General features: G+C 51.0%; 1 protein-coding gene across 1 annotated transcript; it reads left to right on the forward strand.

Annotated features, from left to right (window-relative positions):
• Positions 1 to 1,018: 1,018 nt before the first annotated feature.
• On the forward strand, positions 1,019 to 15,535 carry ITGB7 (integrin subunit beta 7). Its single transcript, XM_065935515.1, has 15 exons — positions 1,019 to 1,086; positions 6,505 to 6,708; positions 8,448 to 8,649; positions 8,733 to 8,903; positions 10,099 to 10,340; positions 10,707 to 10,865; positions 11,142 to 11,237; positions 11,406 to 11,495; positions 12,501 to 12,653; positions 12,951 to 13,144; positions 13,476 to 13,699; positions 13,943 to 14,162; positions 14,288 to 14,496; positions 14,820 to 14,980; positions 15,240 to 15,535. Exons 2-15 carry the CDS (start codon positions 6,508 to 6,510, stop codon positions 15,318 to 15,320), a joined length of 2,403 nt encoding a protein of 800 aa, XP_065791587.1. The 5' UTR covers positions 1,019 to 1,086; positions 6,505 to 6,507; the 3' UTR covers positions 15,321 to 15,535.
• The last annotated feature ends 625 nt before the right edge of the window (positions 15,536 to 16,160 follow it).

The following is a 16,160-nucleotide window of genomic DNA, read 5'->3' on the forward strand; positions in this document are numbered from 1 at the left end:
CTATGAACAGACATCACGTCCAGTTCCTTCTTAAAACTCCCTGTGGTCAACTGCAGACCTCAACCTCCTTTCCCGGCAGCCTCAGCCTTGCCCTACTCCAGCTGCCATGCAGGTTGCTCGTTTTTGCCCAGCTCACCTCTGCCACCTCCATCCCAGGCTCCACCACTATTTGACTCCTTGGACCTCCAACCTCATCCTTCGAGCCTGGCCCTGTGCCAGTGTCTCCCAACTTTGCAGCTTCTGGGTCTTGAAGTTTTCATTCTCCCACTTCTGTTACTTCTCACCCGTCAGTTCTCACTCTTATCCAGCCCATAGTAAGTGCCATATTCTCCACTAAACCAACTGATACAAATAATCTCATTTCATTCTCACAACAATCATATGAGTTTCACCTGACAGATGAAACAGCCACAGGAAGGGTAAGTAAATAACTTAGAGCTGCACTACTGGTAAGTGACAGAGCCAGGGATTTGAACTTGGGCAGTTTGGCTCCAGAGTCAATGTAGTTAAGCACCCACTCTAAGACAGTGTCTTAGAGTGGGTGCTAGGTTTTCAGAAAGAACAATAGTCACTAACTTCCCCTCCTACAGTACTTACTGCCTCCATGTTTCTTCCTTCCCCTCATGTTCCTATATGAGGAAGTAGAGAGATCATCAATTTGGGAGGCAGGCAGACTTGGATTTAAATCCAGACCAGGTTAGTTTGCTAAATATGTGATCTCGGGCAAAATTCTTTACCTTGTACTTCTAAGCCTCTACGTCTGTAAAATTAGGGGGCTGGGGGACGTTTCACACCTATGTCATGAGGTTCTTGTGAGGATGAATTATAACATTATGATGATATATCCAGCGCACAATAGGTACTCAGTAGACGAGCTTCCTTCTTTGAGATGCCTGTGTCACCAACTCCCTTGACCCATATGCACCCTTATCTGCTCTGTCGTCTCCTAGATCAGTCACCCCCACCACCCCCAAGACTCCCCCACCCCGGGGTGTGTCACTTCCTCCTCTGCAGCCTCCCAGATCAGTACACAAAGGCTGCTGCTACTGCCGGAGGAAGGGCTGCTCCGCACGCAAGTACGCACCTGTGAGTACCGGGGCACCAGCCCTTCTGCCTCCTCTCGCTACCCAGCCAGGCCCCACCTGGTCCCAGCCTCCTGGGAAGAAGGCTGTGGCCTGAAGACACCCAGGGTTCAGCTGAGTCTTGAGAAGGGCTCTGAAATCTCTGCATTCCCAAGATCTCCTGTTCCTTTCCCCTCATCCAGTTTCACAAACCCTCCCTCCCCTCACCCATCTCTCCTGGGTTGGTTTCCCAAGAGTGGGACTGGAGACAGGAAAAGGAGGTAGGGGGTGTATGAGCGTCATCATTTGCTTTACAGTTATGTGTCAAGGACTAACACAAGGTAAGTTTCCCCCCATGTTACTCCCCAGCTGCCGTGCCTGCTGCCTAATGACTTGTGCTCCCCTCAGGCCTCCTCCCCTTGGGCAGATCCCACACTCCCTGGAGACAGTGGCTCAGTGGCTCAGTTCTGTCTCCTTGTGATGCTGAGTGGGCAGCAGAGGTTCCTCCTGACTTGGGAGTTCTGGATGGGTGGGGAAGATGCTCTCTTTCTCAGTGACTGAGGGGGCAATAGGGTATAGGAGTCAGGATTAAGTCCGGGAAAATGGACAACCCAGACGGAGCGAAGGGAAGATCAAAGAAGACCCCAAGAAAAGAGAAAGGGGATGAGGGAGAGCCCGTGGGGACTGGTGCAGAGAAGGTGAAACTTTCCATGAAGATGGGGCCTGGGCTGGAGGGGAGGAAAGCAGCGCATAAAGTGAGAGACCTGGTCGGCGTCAGTTCCTGCCTCTGTTCAAGTTCACTGGGGACCCTGGGCACGTCACTCACCACTTCTGGGATTCAGGTTTCCGTCTGCAAAAAGACGGGGTTGAAATGGATTTTTCCATTCTATGTTTAGGATCAGAGGGGGAACGGAAGTAAAATGAAGAACCGTAAAGAAGTGGAGAAGAGAAAAGCAGACTAGAGGTGTAATCAGATTTCTGAATAGGAAGGGGAGAGAGAAAGGGAAAGACAGATTAAGATACAATTGGTGGCAAGTCCTGCATCCCAGGGAGGGGAGAAGGGGGTTGGGGGGACATATCCAGGGCCCCATTTAGGGGAGATGAGCAACTCCTGGGGAACCAGTGTGGCCCAGAGCCCCACCTGTGAGAGATGAGTCAAAACTTGTGCTGTAGCATCCCCAGCCCGGGCAACCACAGGCGAGCCGAGCCAGCAAGTCTGAGGTTAAACGGAGGATGAGCCCTGGGCTGGCCTCTCTCCCAGAGGGTGGAGGCTCTGTTAAATATATATCTACTACGCCTGAGGTCACAGGTGGTGGGGAGCAGGACGGGGGCAGTCAGCGGCTTGACACCCCACCCCTTCCCCACACCCCATGTCAAATGTCTGGTACTGAGTCTCAGCCCAGGCTGAGAAGGATGTTGATGCTTCCTGAAGGAGTGAGCTGGCATTTCAAATGATGGTTGTGTGAACTGTTGCAGCCCTTCAGGAGGTCATGTCGGTTATGTCTGCACTGCTCACCAGGATTACAAATGATTCCTATTTATTAACCCTACAAATCCTCTTCCAGGGTTTATCCTATTAATACAACATGCACACCTGTGAAATGATAAATCCAAGAATTTTCACTGCAGTATTGTTTATAATAGTGAACAATTAGAAACAACATAAATTCTCATCACAAAGACTAAATACAACATGACATATCCATGCAATGGAAATCTATACAGAACAAGGGAATTCTTTATTTCTTGGGTAGTGGGAACTCCAAGAAAAGTAGTGAAACTGAGGAAGATGCAAAACTGGGTGCAAAGTATTCTAGCATTTGTGGAATTCTATCATTTGATTCTATCACTTGAAGACTATATGTATGTTCATGTTAGTTTGTATATACACTAAAAATCTCTTGAAAGATGACAAGCAACAAAAAATACTAATAAATGATGGCTATTTGCTTGGTGTAAGTGTGGAAACTGAGGTGGACTGGGAATAGGAGAGGGACATTTCTCACGATCTTAACTTTTTTATTTTTAACATTGTGTTAAAATACACATCAAATCGATCATTTAACCCATTTAAAGTGTATAATTTAAAAAAAAGTATATAATTCAGTGGCATTAGGTACATTCACAATGTTGTGTAACCATCACTGTTATCTAGTTCCAGAACTTTCTCTTCACTCCAAAAGGAAACTGTCCATTAAGCAGTCATTTCTCATCCTCCCCTCCTCCCCAACCGTCAGCAGTCACTAAGCTACTTTCTGTCTCTATGGAGTTGTCTAGTTGGGCTAGTTCATATAAATGGAGGTGTACAATGTGTGCTTGTCCGTGACTAGTTTTGTTCATTGAACATCATGTTTTCAAGGTTCATCCATGTTGTAGCATGTGTTAATGCTTCATTCTTTTTTATGGCCAAATAATATTTTGTTGTATGGATATGCCATATTTTATCCATTCATCAGGTGGGCATTTCTGGTGGGCATTCATCAGGTGGGTTGTTTCTGCCTTTCAGAATGCGATGAAGAGTCCCGCACAAGTCTGTGTTTGCTTAAACATCTGTTTTCAGTTCTTTTAGGGATATCCTTAGGGGTAGAATTGCCAAGTGCCAGGGTGATTCTGTGCTTTAACTTCATGAAGAATCACCAAACTGTTTTCCACAGTTGCTGTACCATTTTACATTCCTACCAGCAATGTGTGAAGGTTCCATTTTCTCTGCATCCTCATCTACACTTATTTTCTATGTTTTTTTTTTTAAACTCTAGCCATCTTAGTGGGTGTGAAGTGGTATCTCACTGTGGTTTTGATTTGCATTTCCCTGAAGGCTAATCATGTTGAGCATTCTTTAATCTGTTGTTCGTCACTTATCAATCTTCTTTAAAGAAACATCTAAAAAAAAAATAAAGAAAGAAAGAAACATCTAAGTCCCTTGCTTATTTTAAAAGTAGGTTGTTTTTTTTTTTTTTAAAAAAAAAAAGTAGGTTGTTTTTCTCTTTGTTGTTGGGGTGTAAGAGTTCTTTATATATTCTGGATACTTGACAGATACATGATTTGCAAATATTTTCTCCCATCCTGTGGTCTGTCTCTTCACTTTCTTGATAATGTCCTTTAAAGCACAAAAGTGGAGGCGGGGGGTTGTAAAAAAAAAAAAATAAAGCACAAAAATTTAAAATTTTGAAGTTCAGTTTATCTATCTCCTTCTTTTGTTGCTTGTGCTTTTGATGTCATAGCTAAGAATCCATTGTCAAGTCCAAAATTTTGAAGATTTACCCCTATATTTTTTCCTAGGCATTTATAGTTTATGAACTTATACTTAGGTCTTTGGTCCATTTTCAGTTAATTTTTGTGTATGTTGTGAGGTAGAAGTCCAACTTTATTCTTTTAAATGTGGATATTCAGTCATTCTAGCACCTTTTGATGAAGACTTCTTTCTGTATTGAATGGTTTGGCATCTTTGTTGAAAATCAATTGGCCATAAAGGGATGGACTTGTATATTTCTTTCTTTTATTTATTTAATGCTTTTGGCTGTGCTGGGTCTTCATTGCTTTGCAAGCGGTCTCTCTAGTTGCTTCAAGCAGGGACTACTCTGTTGTAGTGCGTGGACTTCTTATTGCGGTGGCTTCTCTTGTTGCAGGCACAGGCTTTAGGTGCATGGGCCTCAGGAGTTGCAGCACACTGGCTTGGTGGTTGCAGCTTGTGGGCTCTAGAGCTCAAGCACAATAGTTGTGGTACACGGGCTTAGTTGTCCCGCGGCATGTGGAATCTTCCTGGATCAGGGATCGAACTTGTATCCCCAGCCAGATTCTTAACCAGTGGATCACCAGGCAAGTCTAGATTTGTATATTTCTGAACTCTCAATTCTATTCCATTGATCTCTTTGCCTGTCCTTATGCCACACTATGGGCTTTTCAGGTGGATCAGTGGGTAAAGAATATGCCTGCAGTGCAGGAGATACAGGAGATGTGGGTTTGATCCTGTGTTGGGAAGATCCCCTGGAGAAGGGCATGACAACATACTCCAGTATTCTTGCCTAGAGTATCCCATGGACAGAGGAGCCTGGCGGGCTATAGTCCATAGGGTCACAAAGAGTTGGACACGACTGAAGCTACCGAGCACCCATGCACGCATGCCAATACCACACTGTCTTGATTACAGCAGCTTTGTAGTAAGTTTTGAAAGTGAGAAATGCGTCTTCCAATTTTGTTCTTTTTCAAGATTGTTTTGGCTATTCATGCAATGCTATACGAACGTTAGGATCAGCTTTTGCATTTCTATAAAAATGGCCATTGGGATTAACTTTTTGATTTCTGAAATGTGATATTGAATTGCCTATTCAAATTTTAATTAGCAAGTTTCTGTTTTGTTTCGGTAGTGCTAGGTTTTCATTGCAGTGCGCAGGCTCTTCTTTGTTGCGGCAAGTAGGCAAGTAGGTGTTTCTCTACTTGAGATGCACAGGGGCTTCTCTAGTTGCAGCGTGTGGGGTTAGTGACCCTGTGGCATGTGGGATCTTAGTTCTCCAATCAGGGATCAAACTTGCATCCCCTGCATTGGAAGGCGGATTCTTAACCACTGGACTACCAGGGAAGTCCCAATTAATAAGTTTTTAAAATTCTCAAATTTGCCTGGTCTTCCCTACAGGTCATTCCAGGAATTACCCTGACTTCAAGCTCTTTCTCCAAAAACCTAGATCCCCTTTGTGCAATGTACAGTAAAGAGAAAAATTTACCAACTCTGGCCTTCCTTTCTTCATTATCTCAGACTTTTAGACAGCTCTTCTTAAGGTCTAATAGTGATTCTCTTGCTGTCATGTTGGTCAATTACAGCTGATTTCCCTGCCTTTTTCACATACTCCCTCATCTGCTCCAGCATTCTTTCCCGTCATTCCTAATCCCTGACTTCCCACCCCCCCTTATTTAGAGCCCCTGGCCCTCTTCCTTTATAATCCAGGGTTATGAAAGCTACAAGGACTGTCAGATTATTTTTTTTTCAGCTCACTTACTTTAGGTTGTGGAAACTAAGGCTCAGAGAGAAAGTCTGACTTGACACCAGCCAGTGAGTGACTGAGACTGGACCAGACCTAGTCCATTTCCTCTCTGTTTTGTTCTCTTTCCACTATAGCTTGGAATTGGTGAATGGACCTGTGTGCAGACCTTTGTGTATCCATGTCCCCTCTCCAGACTCATGCTTAGGCCATTTTGCCCACTCTGGCCTCATAGAGTCTGCACACAGGAGGGACGGGTCTTTTCCAAGGCTCCTACCTCAGCCTGGGACTTGCCCTTTCCTGCCATTTTGAAGAAACTGCTGGATCCTCAGGGGGAAGTGAAACTATGGGGGGAGATAAAGAGTCGGGGTAGAGTTTTGAGAGGAACAACCACAGGCTAAGTTTAGAGGACCAAGAGTTTGGGGGCCCTTCCTGAGGACCCACGTGACCCCCTTTATATCCTATTACAGACCATGGTGGCTTTGTCAATGGTCCTTGTTTTCCTGCTGGCCCTGAGCAGAGGTGAAAGTGAGTTGGACGCCAAGAGCTCATCCCCACAGGAGGCCACAGTGTGGAGGGATCCCAGTCTGTCCCTGCCAGGGTCATGCCAGCCAGCTCCCTCCTGCCAAAAGTGCATCCTCTCACACCCGAGCTGTGCATGGTGCAAGCAACTGGTAAAGATGGGCCTGTGGCCTCTGAACCGTGTCTGTGTGTGTGTGTGTGTGTGTGTGTGCGTGTGTGTGCAACTTGGATATACAAGTATGATTGTGTGGGCACATGTGTGACTTTCTGGGTACACTCTGTAGTCCTGTATATGACTGAGTTTGTGCACATGACTTCTGTCTCTGATTGTATGTGTGTGGGCACACACATGTATGCAAGATTCCTCTGCATATATATTTGTCTGCATCTGTGTATCTGTGTATATATGGAGAAGACTTGTGACCTTAAACTTGGAGGAAGCATGTTTTTGCTGAACTCTTGTTTGTGTATAGCGAGAGGGATCTTTTGTGGGTATACCCATGAAAAAATGTATTTGTCAGCTTGGGGCTGTCAAAATACCATAGACTGGGGGGCTTAAGTGACAGGAATTTATTTCACAAACAAATTGATTGAGGATGTGAAATCCCAGATCAAGGTGGTAGCTGATTCAGTTCCTAGTGAGACCTCTCTTCCTGGCTTGCCAATGGGCTGCAGACAAGCGCTCCAGTGTTTCTTCTTATAGGGATCTAATCAATAGATCATGAGGGCTCTACTTGCATGACCTCATCTAACTTTAATTTATTCTCTAAGGCCCCAACTCCACATACTATCATGTTGGGGGTCAGTCCACTGCAGAAAGTGTGTGATTGGGTTTCTGGATCTGGGTTGGGGGTGAAGGTATGTTCCTGGGTATGCAGCAGGGTAGGCTGGGAGGGTAGACTGGAAGGAGCTGGAAGCTGTGGGCTTTGGGGCAAAGGCTTGAGCTACCTAAGTGGCAAGAAGGATGGCCGGGGTGGGGGTGGGGTTGGCGTGGAGAGGGTGTCTCCCTGACTGGTCAAACAAAGCTGTTCTTTGTTCAGGCCTTAGAGAGACAGGGCTCTGGTGCAGCAGAGCCCAAGGGGTGCCTGAGCTGGGGGGATGGGGCAGAACTGTCTCACAGGAAATGGGGAGTTAGATGAGATAAGAAATGCGGGCACACTCAAGGGAAGACAGAGCTCCAGAGCTGAGTGGGTCCAGGAGAAAAGCACGGAGTGAACCTGGGAGACCTGGAAGGGGAAGACAGAGTCAGCGGAAGGCAGAGAGCAGAGGTGCCAGGCCAGAGGAGCCAGGCAGGGACTCTTGGGCCAGCTGGGTGTGTGTCAGTCTCCTCCAGTCCCCAGACCCGAGTCTGGCACCTGGGCCAGCTGAGAAGCTGCTCTAACCATTTCCTTCCCCTGTGGCTCCCCAGCCAGTCCTGGGGTACAGGACACACTGAGGGGAAGGGGGTATCCTCTTCCGTCCCTATCGTTTCCCTTCCCAGGAACTGTCTTAATCTGACCCCCTTCCCATTTCGGCCTGAGTTTGCAGGGGAGGTTGGACTAGGAGAACAGGTTCTTCGTTTTTTAATGGTAGTGAGGTCCCTAAGATCTCAGCAGAAACTCTGCCCTGCTGGGGGAGGTGAGAGGTAGGTATCTGGCGGAAAGGGGGTGTCGAGATTAGCGTAGGAGAAGGGGGATGCTGCAGGAAGTGGGCTCTGGACAAGGAAGAAAGTTCGAGGTTGAGGGTAGCTGTGGAAGGAAGGGAGGGGAGGGGATTGGGGTGGGGTCGGGGTTCAGGGAGTTGCCACACACGGGAGGGCGTGGAAGTGGTCAGGATGGCAGGGTGGTTCTGGGAGCCGGGCTGAGGGTTTCGGGGGATCAGGGATCCCCACGCACCTCCCCTTGCCACGCAGAACTTCACGGCGTCCGGGGAGGCGGAGGCGCGGCGCTGTGCTCGGCGAGAAGAGCTGCTGGCCCGGGGCTGCCTCCCGGAGGAACTGGAGGAGCCCCGCGGCCAGCAGGAGGTGCTGCAGGACGACCCGCTCAGCCAGGGCATCCGCGGCGAGGGGGCCACCCAGCTGGCGCCGCAGCGGGTCCGGGTCACGCTGCGGCCGGGTGAGTTAGGGGGTGGTGAGCAGTCAGGCCGGGGGCTGGGATTCCATCGCGCCTGCTGACCTCCCCACCAACTCCACCCGCAGGGGAGCCCCAGCAGCTCCTGGTCCGCTTCCTTCGAGCGGAGGGATACCCCGTGGACCTGTACTACCTTATGGACCTGAGCTACTCCATGAAGGACGACCTGGAGCGCGTGCGACAGCTCGGGCACGCGCTGCTGGTGCGGTTGCAGGAGGTCACCCACTCCGTGCGCATCGGTAAGCCCCGCGGAGCCCTGCCCGCCCCTGCCTGCCCTCTGCTTCTAACCAGCCGCACCCCAGCCTCTGTCAATGTCTAGGACACACAAGGGCCTCACCTGCCCTCTCCTGTCCACCCCCGCCCCCCCCCCCCCCTACTCCAAGAAAGTAATCGGGAAGATTCCCTGGAGAAGGGATAGGCTACCCACGCCAGTATTCCTGGGCTTTCCTGGTGGCTCAGACAAAAAGAATCCGCCTGCAATGAGGAAGACCTGGGTTCGATCCCTGGGTTGGGAAGATTCCCTGGAGGAGGGCATGGCGACCCACTTATTATTCTTGCCTGGAGAATCCCATGGACAGAGGAGCCTGGCAACCTCCAGTCTACAGGGTCGCAGAGTCGGACACCACTGAGTGACTAAACATAGGACAAGAAAGTAAAGGGAGGGTTTATTTAAGTGAAAGTATGCTCTCAAGGGGAGAGAGAGCAGGCAGACTCAGGTGAGAGGCTGCCCTGAGTTTTCTGTTGTTTTTTCCCTGCAAGCCGGTTACCTGGGGCATAGAAATGAAGGGGCAGAACACTTGTGCCGTCTCCTGGTTTCTAACAGACCTGACCAGGCCACGAGTTCCTGATATCTATCCCTAGAGACATCTTCTAGGTCAGAGCTAGGGGAGGTTTAAGAGTCAGTCCTGTAGGGTCCCTCATTTTACTGGAAGGGTAACTGAGGCCCCGAATCTGGAGAGGCTGTGTTCAGACAGCTCCCAGGGTCAGACGTGCCCTAGATGTACCACCTGGACACTCCCCTGATGCCACGTCTCCTGGCCAAGGTATAAATGCACCATCCCTGGTACACCTTCTGCTCTCATCCCTTCTGCTCACCATCCCCTACTTCATCTTCTGCTGCTGCTACTACGCTGCACACTTGAGCCTTCTTTAGCTCTCACGAAACCCCTGCCTGCCGCCACCATGTCCTCCTCTTCACATCCATCCCCCACTTCCCTTTGCCCCTGCTGGGTCCTGGGTCCCTGGCCCTTTAGGAGCACCCTCTCCCAGTAGCTCCTCTGGTGTTGGTTGGTGTTAGTGGTGAGCATAGCTGCCTTCCAGTAGCTCCTCTGTGACTGTCCCCCACCCCCAGTTTTTGGGGACTCTCCTCCTGAGTCCTCAGCAGTGGCCCCCCCATCCAGTGACATCTGGAACTACCTTCATGATTCCTCCCAGGCTTTGGCTCCTTCGTGGACAAGACGGTGCTGCCCTTCGTGAGCACGGTGCCCTCCAAGCTTCGCCACCCCTGCCCCTCCCGGCTGGAGAGCTGCCAGTCACCCTTCAGTTTTCACCACGTGCTGTCCCTCACTGGGGATGCAGAGGCCTTCGAGCGGGAGGTGGGACGCCAGAACGTGTCTGGCAACCTGGACTTGCCCGAAGGTGGCTTTGATGCCATTCTGCAGGCTGCCCTCTGCCAGGTGAGGGGGTGGGGAGGGTCTTTGAGTTGAAAGAGCTGGTTGGAGCCAAGATGGGCATCTGCGGTTATTCAGTGCATAATTTTAGGGGGTGCCCTTTGTATTATAGTCCATATAGTTTGCACATTTATTTTGACAATTTCCTGGTGGATTGGAGTGAAATGTCTAGAGGAAGAGGCATACTTTTCTAATTTACAAGGCCTCTACTAGCAGCAACTCTATTTGGGGAGAAACAAGGAGCTGGAGACAGGGGGATGGACAAACTGAATCAGGATGAGGCAGGCCAAATCCTTGGCTAGTAGAGCTGGTGCGGGTAGCTCAAGGGCCCTCCATGCTCAGGTGCACAGCCTACCACCCACCCCACTCCAGGAGCAGATTGGCTGGAGAAATGTGTCCCGCCTGCTGGTGTTCACATCAGATGACACATTCCACACAGCTGGGGATGGCAAGCTGGGCGGCATCTTCATGCCCAGCGATGGGCACTGCCACTTGGACAGCAATGGCCTCTACAGTCGTAGCCCAGAGTTTGTGAGTCGCCACCCTTTCCCGCCCTCCCCGTGGGAGCCACATCTCTTCTCCTCCCAGGACCTCTCCCTGTGGCCTCACTGTCCCTACAGTGACCACCCTGCCATCTTCCCCAGCAGTTCCTCCTCTCCATGTCCCTCCATGCTTCAGACAAACCCAAGTCACTCCACTCCCCAGCCCCTCCCCTCCTTCTAGCTGGTGGAACCCTGGATTTGCTGGGCACCTTGCATTCTGTGAGGGGGCCTGGGATACTCACCTTGTCTCCACTCCTTGCTCCAGGACTACCCCTCCGTGGGTCAAGTAGCCCAGGCCCTCTCTGCGGCAAACATCCAGCCCATCTTTGCTGTCACCAGCGCCACACTGCCTGTCTATCGGGTGAGAGCTATGTGAATGCCAAACCCTCCCATGCCCAGCCTTTCTCAGCTCCCTCATAGGCCCATCTTCCTCTCCCGATATGCCCTCCTTCCAGACTCCCCCCGCTCCCCGCAAGCTTATTTCCTGAGAGTTGTGACCCACCATTTCCCTCAACTCCCCCCATTGCAGGAGCTGAGTAAGCTGATTCCCAAGTCTGCAGTAGGGGAGCTGAGTGAGGACTCCAGCAATGTGGTGCAGCTCATCATGGATGCTTATAATGTGAGGGGCTGGGGGGGGGCACTGGGGAAAGTGGAAAGGGACCCCCAGGTAGGATGACAGAACTAAGAGGACAATCACCTGTTGGTATGACACCCCACAGCTCCTGCCTACGGTCTGTGTGTGGCTGTCATTAACAGCTCATTCACTCAGTCTTGCACTCATTCGTAAATCTTAAGTGCCTGATTTGTGCAGGGCATGAAGCACTGCTCTGGGCAAGAAAGGGAATTAATATAGATTTTTATTTCATGCCAAGCACCATCCCAGGTACACACTGTTTGCTGTCTCATTTACTCCACTAAAACCCCGCCCTGCTTGGAAATTATTATTCTAGTTTTATCCATGGGGATACAGACGCAGGGAGGAAGCTAAGTGACTTGCCCAAGGTCACACAAGTGACGCAAGGGCTGGCACTTGTCCCCCGGCCAGTCTATACATAAAGAATGTGATATCTGGAGATTGCCTTCGTTATAAGTTTATCAATAATTCAGAGATATTCTTCATAGGAACCATAGAATTTTACAGGTAGACCATAAAAATTCATGTTTCTTGGGCTTAGGTCTTATCTTTGTGACTTGACTGTAGGCTTCTTGATAACAGAGACTGTGTTCTAAACCCATGGTGAGAAAATGTGAGACAATATCAAATTTCCGAAGACAAACTTAACTGAAAGAATCTGCTCTTGAGACCTTGTATGCTCACAGATTACATGTCCAGACATGAGGTTTGAAAAACACAGCTACTGCATGTTTACAGCGCTGGCTAGCCTGAGCCCCACCAGGTCTTTGCTGCAGCGGCAATGAAATGCCGTGTTAGAGACCTCTGGACCCTGTGTTCTCGCTCAAGGCTATCCCAGGTCCTTCCTGCAGAAGCTCCTCCTGACTGGGCAGAACTGAAGGAGCCCCCAGGTGGGCTGAGGGTGGGGTTCCGGTAGGATGTGGAACAGCTGAAGAAGGTGTGAGGTGTAACTGGCCTTCACATGGTCACTGTCTCTCGCTCTTTCCCCAGAGCCTGTCATCCACTGTGACCCTTGAACACGAACACTCTCTTCTCCCTCCGGGGGTCCACATCTCTTACGAATCTCAGTGTGGGGATTCTGAGAAGAGACAGGGTGAGGCTGGCGACCGGGGCCAGTGCAACGACGTCCGAACCAACCAGACGGTGAGAAGGAAGGGTGTGGGGGTGGGAGGGGGAAATTGAGCAGGCAGGAGGGGATGGGGGGACAGGCCTGGGAAACAGTGTAAAAAGCCTGGGGTAGCCCTCCACCCGTTGTTTCTGAGACACTTTAATGAGCAGCTTCCTCAAATGTGTTTCTAGGATATGGGTGTTAGCATGACCCTGTCCCTTCATTCGCTAAGTAGGGTTCTCGATGACCAATGGGTTTGGGGTGTGTGTATGTGCACAGGAGTGTGTGCGCACCCAGGGTCTTAGTATGATTTCTGCCTGTCCTGTCCTCAGGTGAATTTTCTGGTTACCTTCCAAGCTACCCGTTGCCTCCCAGAGCCTCATCTGCTGAGGTTCCGAGCCCGTGGCTTCTCTGAGGAGCTGACTGTGGAGCTGCACACGCTGTGTAGTTGTAACTGCAGTGACGCCCAGCTCCAGGCTCCTCACTGCAGTGATGGCCAGGGGCACCTCCAGTGTGGGGTGTGCAGGTGAGGGCCTACTTCCCTGCACCCATAGGGCTCCCCCGTACTCCTCTCAGCTTGTCTTCCATCCCTCCACCGGCGACTCTGTCTCTAGCTTTCTTTTTCGTAGACCTCCCAAGACTCCACCCTGATTTTCACCTCCTGAAGCTTCTTCCCTCCGCTGGAACTGCCCCTGCTCTTCCACTCCTCGGTACTCCATAACAGTCCGTACACCTCTCAGCCGCTGCTCTCTCCAGCTATCTTGAGATCTTAGGTTTAGAGGGTTTGGGGAAAGGCAGGTCAAGACATGGTCAAATTCTCTGATCGCCCCTCTCCCTCTCCCCCCTCCCGCTCCCAGCTGTGTCCCCGGCCGCCTGGGTCGACTCTGTGAGTGTTCTGAGGCTGAGCTATCCTCCCCGGATCTGGAGTCTGGGTGCCGGGCCCCCAATGGCACAGGGCCCCTGTGCAGCGGGAGGGGACAGTGCCAGTGTGGACGCTGCACCTGCAGCGGACAGAGCTCTGGACGTCTGTGCGAGTGTGACGATGCCAGCTGTGAGCGACACGAGGGCATCCTCTGTGGAGGTACCTGGAGACTTGGGGAGAAGGGTGGGGTCAGAGTGGCCCTTCAAGGGCACTGAGGCTCTGGGAACTTCTTGATACTAAGGGCAGGAATCAGGCTGTGATGGAGGGGTTGGAGGTTGTCTGACACCCTCGAAAGGGCAATGGATGCACAGGAGCAGATCAGCTCCAGGCAGCCCGTGATGGCATGGGGTGCCAGTGGCTGTGGGGAGTATGGTTGTCACCCTACGTGTGGCCCTACCTCAGGCTTTGGCCGTTGCCAATGTGGAGTGTGTCACTGTCACGCCAACCGCACGGGCAGAGCATGTGAATGCAGTGGCGACACGGACAACTGTGTTGGTCCTGACGGAGGGCTCTGCAATGGGCACGGACGCTGCAATTGCAACCGCTGCCAGTGCGATGACGGCTACTATGGCGCCCTCTGTGATCAATGCTCAGGCTGCAAGACACCATGTGAGACACACAGGTGAGCCCTCGGGCCTTGCACCTCGGGAACAGGGCTCACTGGGCCCCTCCTGCCCACCTGCTCTTTCTGTGGGTCATCTGGGTGACAACTGTCCAGCTGGTAACTTACTGGTACCCACCGGACAGGGACTGCGCAGAGTGCAAAGCCTTTGGGACTGGTCCCCTGGCTACGAACTGCAGCACAGCGTGTGCCCACACCAACATGACTCTGGTTTTGACCCCTACCCTGGATGACAGCTGGTGTAAAGAGAGGACCCAGGACAACCAGCTGTTTTTCTTTCTGGCAGAGGATGAAGCTGGAGGCAGAGTTGTGCTCACAGTGAGCCCTCCAGAGAGTAAGTGGATAGGGATACTGTGGACATGCCACATGAAGCCCTGCAAGTTTAACGGGTAGGGGGCCAGAACTCTTGAGGTGAAGACGCCAGGCAATCCGGCTGGGGACGAAGCAGAGCTGTGAAGCAAGGAGTGTGCAGATGCCGGATCAAGTGGACCTGGCTAAGGTCCTGAGTGCTGGGATAACCCTGATCCTGTGGAAGTTCCTTTTGCTTTCAGTGACAGGCAGGACTAGGGAGGCTGGATGGGGCTGGACACATTGTGGGTGACGGGTGATCAATTTCTAGGCCCTGGCCCCCAGAAGTCCATTGTTTCTTCCCTATAGAGGGAGCAGACCACACCCAAATAATTGTGCTGGGCTGTGTGGGGGGCATCGTGGCAGTGGGACTGGGATTGGTCCTTGCTTATCGGCTCTCAGTGGAGATCTATGACCGCCGAGAATTCCATCGTTTTGAAAAGGAGCGGCAGCATCTCAACTGGAAGCAGGTGATGAGGCTGCCTCCTCCCTCACTGGGTGGGGTTACAGGGGTTTTGCTTTCTGCTTCACCATCCCCAGATCCACCCCATTCCTTCCACGCAACCCCCACCCCAAGCCTGTGCCTCCTCTGCAGGCTTACCCTGGTTCCTCTGCTCATTTCCATCAGTTCCTGGGGTTCCTGCTCTCAAGTTCTAAACTGGCCTCTTAGACTTAGATAAAAGAGGAGTCCTGGGGCTTTTCCACATCACCGGCAACTTCTTTCTGCAGGACCACAATCCTCTCTACCAAAGCGCCATCACGACCACTGTCAACCCCCGCTTTCAAGAGGCAGACAGCCCCCTTCTCTGAAGTGGGGAGAGAAAATCACTGCAGAGCTCTCCTTTGGGACGGAAGGAGTTGAGGCGTGGGCCAGGCTACAGCTTGGCAGGGGGCTGATGCACTGCTGAGCAGGCCCCCATACTTCATTCTCAGAGCGACACTGAAGGCTGCCTACTGCCGCAACCTTGCTTCCCTACCTCACAAGCAGTGGGGGCTATCCCACCCAGGTATACAATAAAGTCTTACCTGAGAGCACACCTGTCAGTTTGTTTTACCCCAGGTGAGCCTGGGTCTCGCATACATTCCTCCTCCTATCACCTGAGGGCGGGGTGGGGGAAGAGTTTCTCAAACTTAACTCTGCACAAGAGATGACAAGGGCTGTGACATGGGCTATGTGGGGAGAAGCAGCAGCACTGGACTGGGTGGGTCAGTGAATCCTCACGTGAAGCTGACAAAGGAGCGCTGCAGACCACACTTGGAGAAACACTGCCTTGGCTGGTGTCTAGCCTCGTTCTGTCCTGCTACGTGTATTTTCTTTCCTTATTCAGAACTGATAGCCTGTTTTTACTTCTCCTTGTTGTTCCTCTGCGGAAGGGGAGCTCACAGGGTGCTGGAAGTTGTGGGGGTAGTTGGTTACATTTGGTGGGGAAAAAAGAAAACTACTTTGGCCCCAGTGAGAAAACTTCTCCCAAGGATATTCTTCCCAAAGAGGAGATAGTATGTACAAAAGCCCCATTTTTTTTTATTTAAATATCCTAAATATATCACGAAGGAACATACACTGCACTTTAATGGTAAAAAGATACAAGTTTATAACATCTTATAAAAACTACCATTTAAAAGTGATCTTGTTCATTTGATAGTCCCCTC

Source organism: Muntiacus reevesi, chromosome 4 (assembly GCF_963930625.1).
Source record: "Muntiacus reevesi chromosome 4, mMunRee1.1, whole genome shotgun sequence".
NCBI lineage: Eukaryota > Metazoa > Chordata > Mammalia > Artiodactyla > Cervidae > Muntiacus > Muntiacus reevesi.

Bases quoted from the DNA above. Each gene is read 5' to 3' on its own strand.
- ITGB7 (XM_065935515.1), top strand. From the start codon at position 6,508: ATGGTGGCTTTGTCAATGGTCCTTGTTTTCCTGCTGGCCCTGAGCAGA. The intron at 8,650-8,732 runs GTGAGTTAGGGG...CTCCACCCGCAG, and splicing joins CCGGGTCACGCTGCGGCCGG to GGGAGCCCCAGCAGCTCCTG. The intron at 8,904-10,098 runs GTAAGCCCCGCG...GATTCCTCCCAG, and splicing joins CACCCACTCCGTGCGCATCG to GCTTTGGCTCCTTCGTGGAC.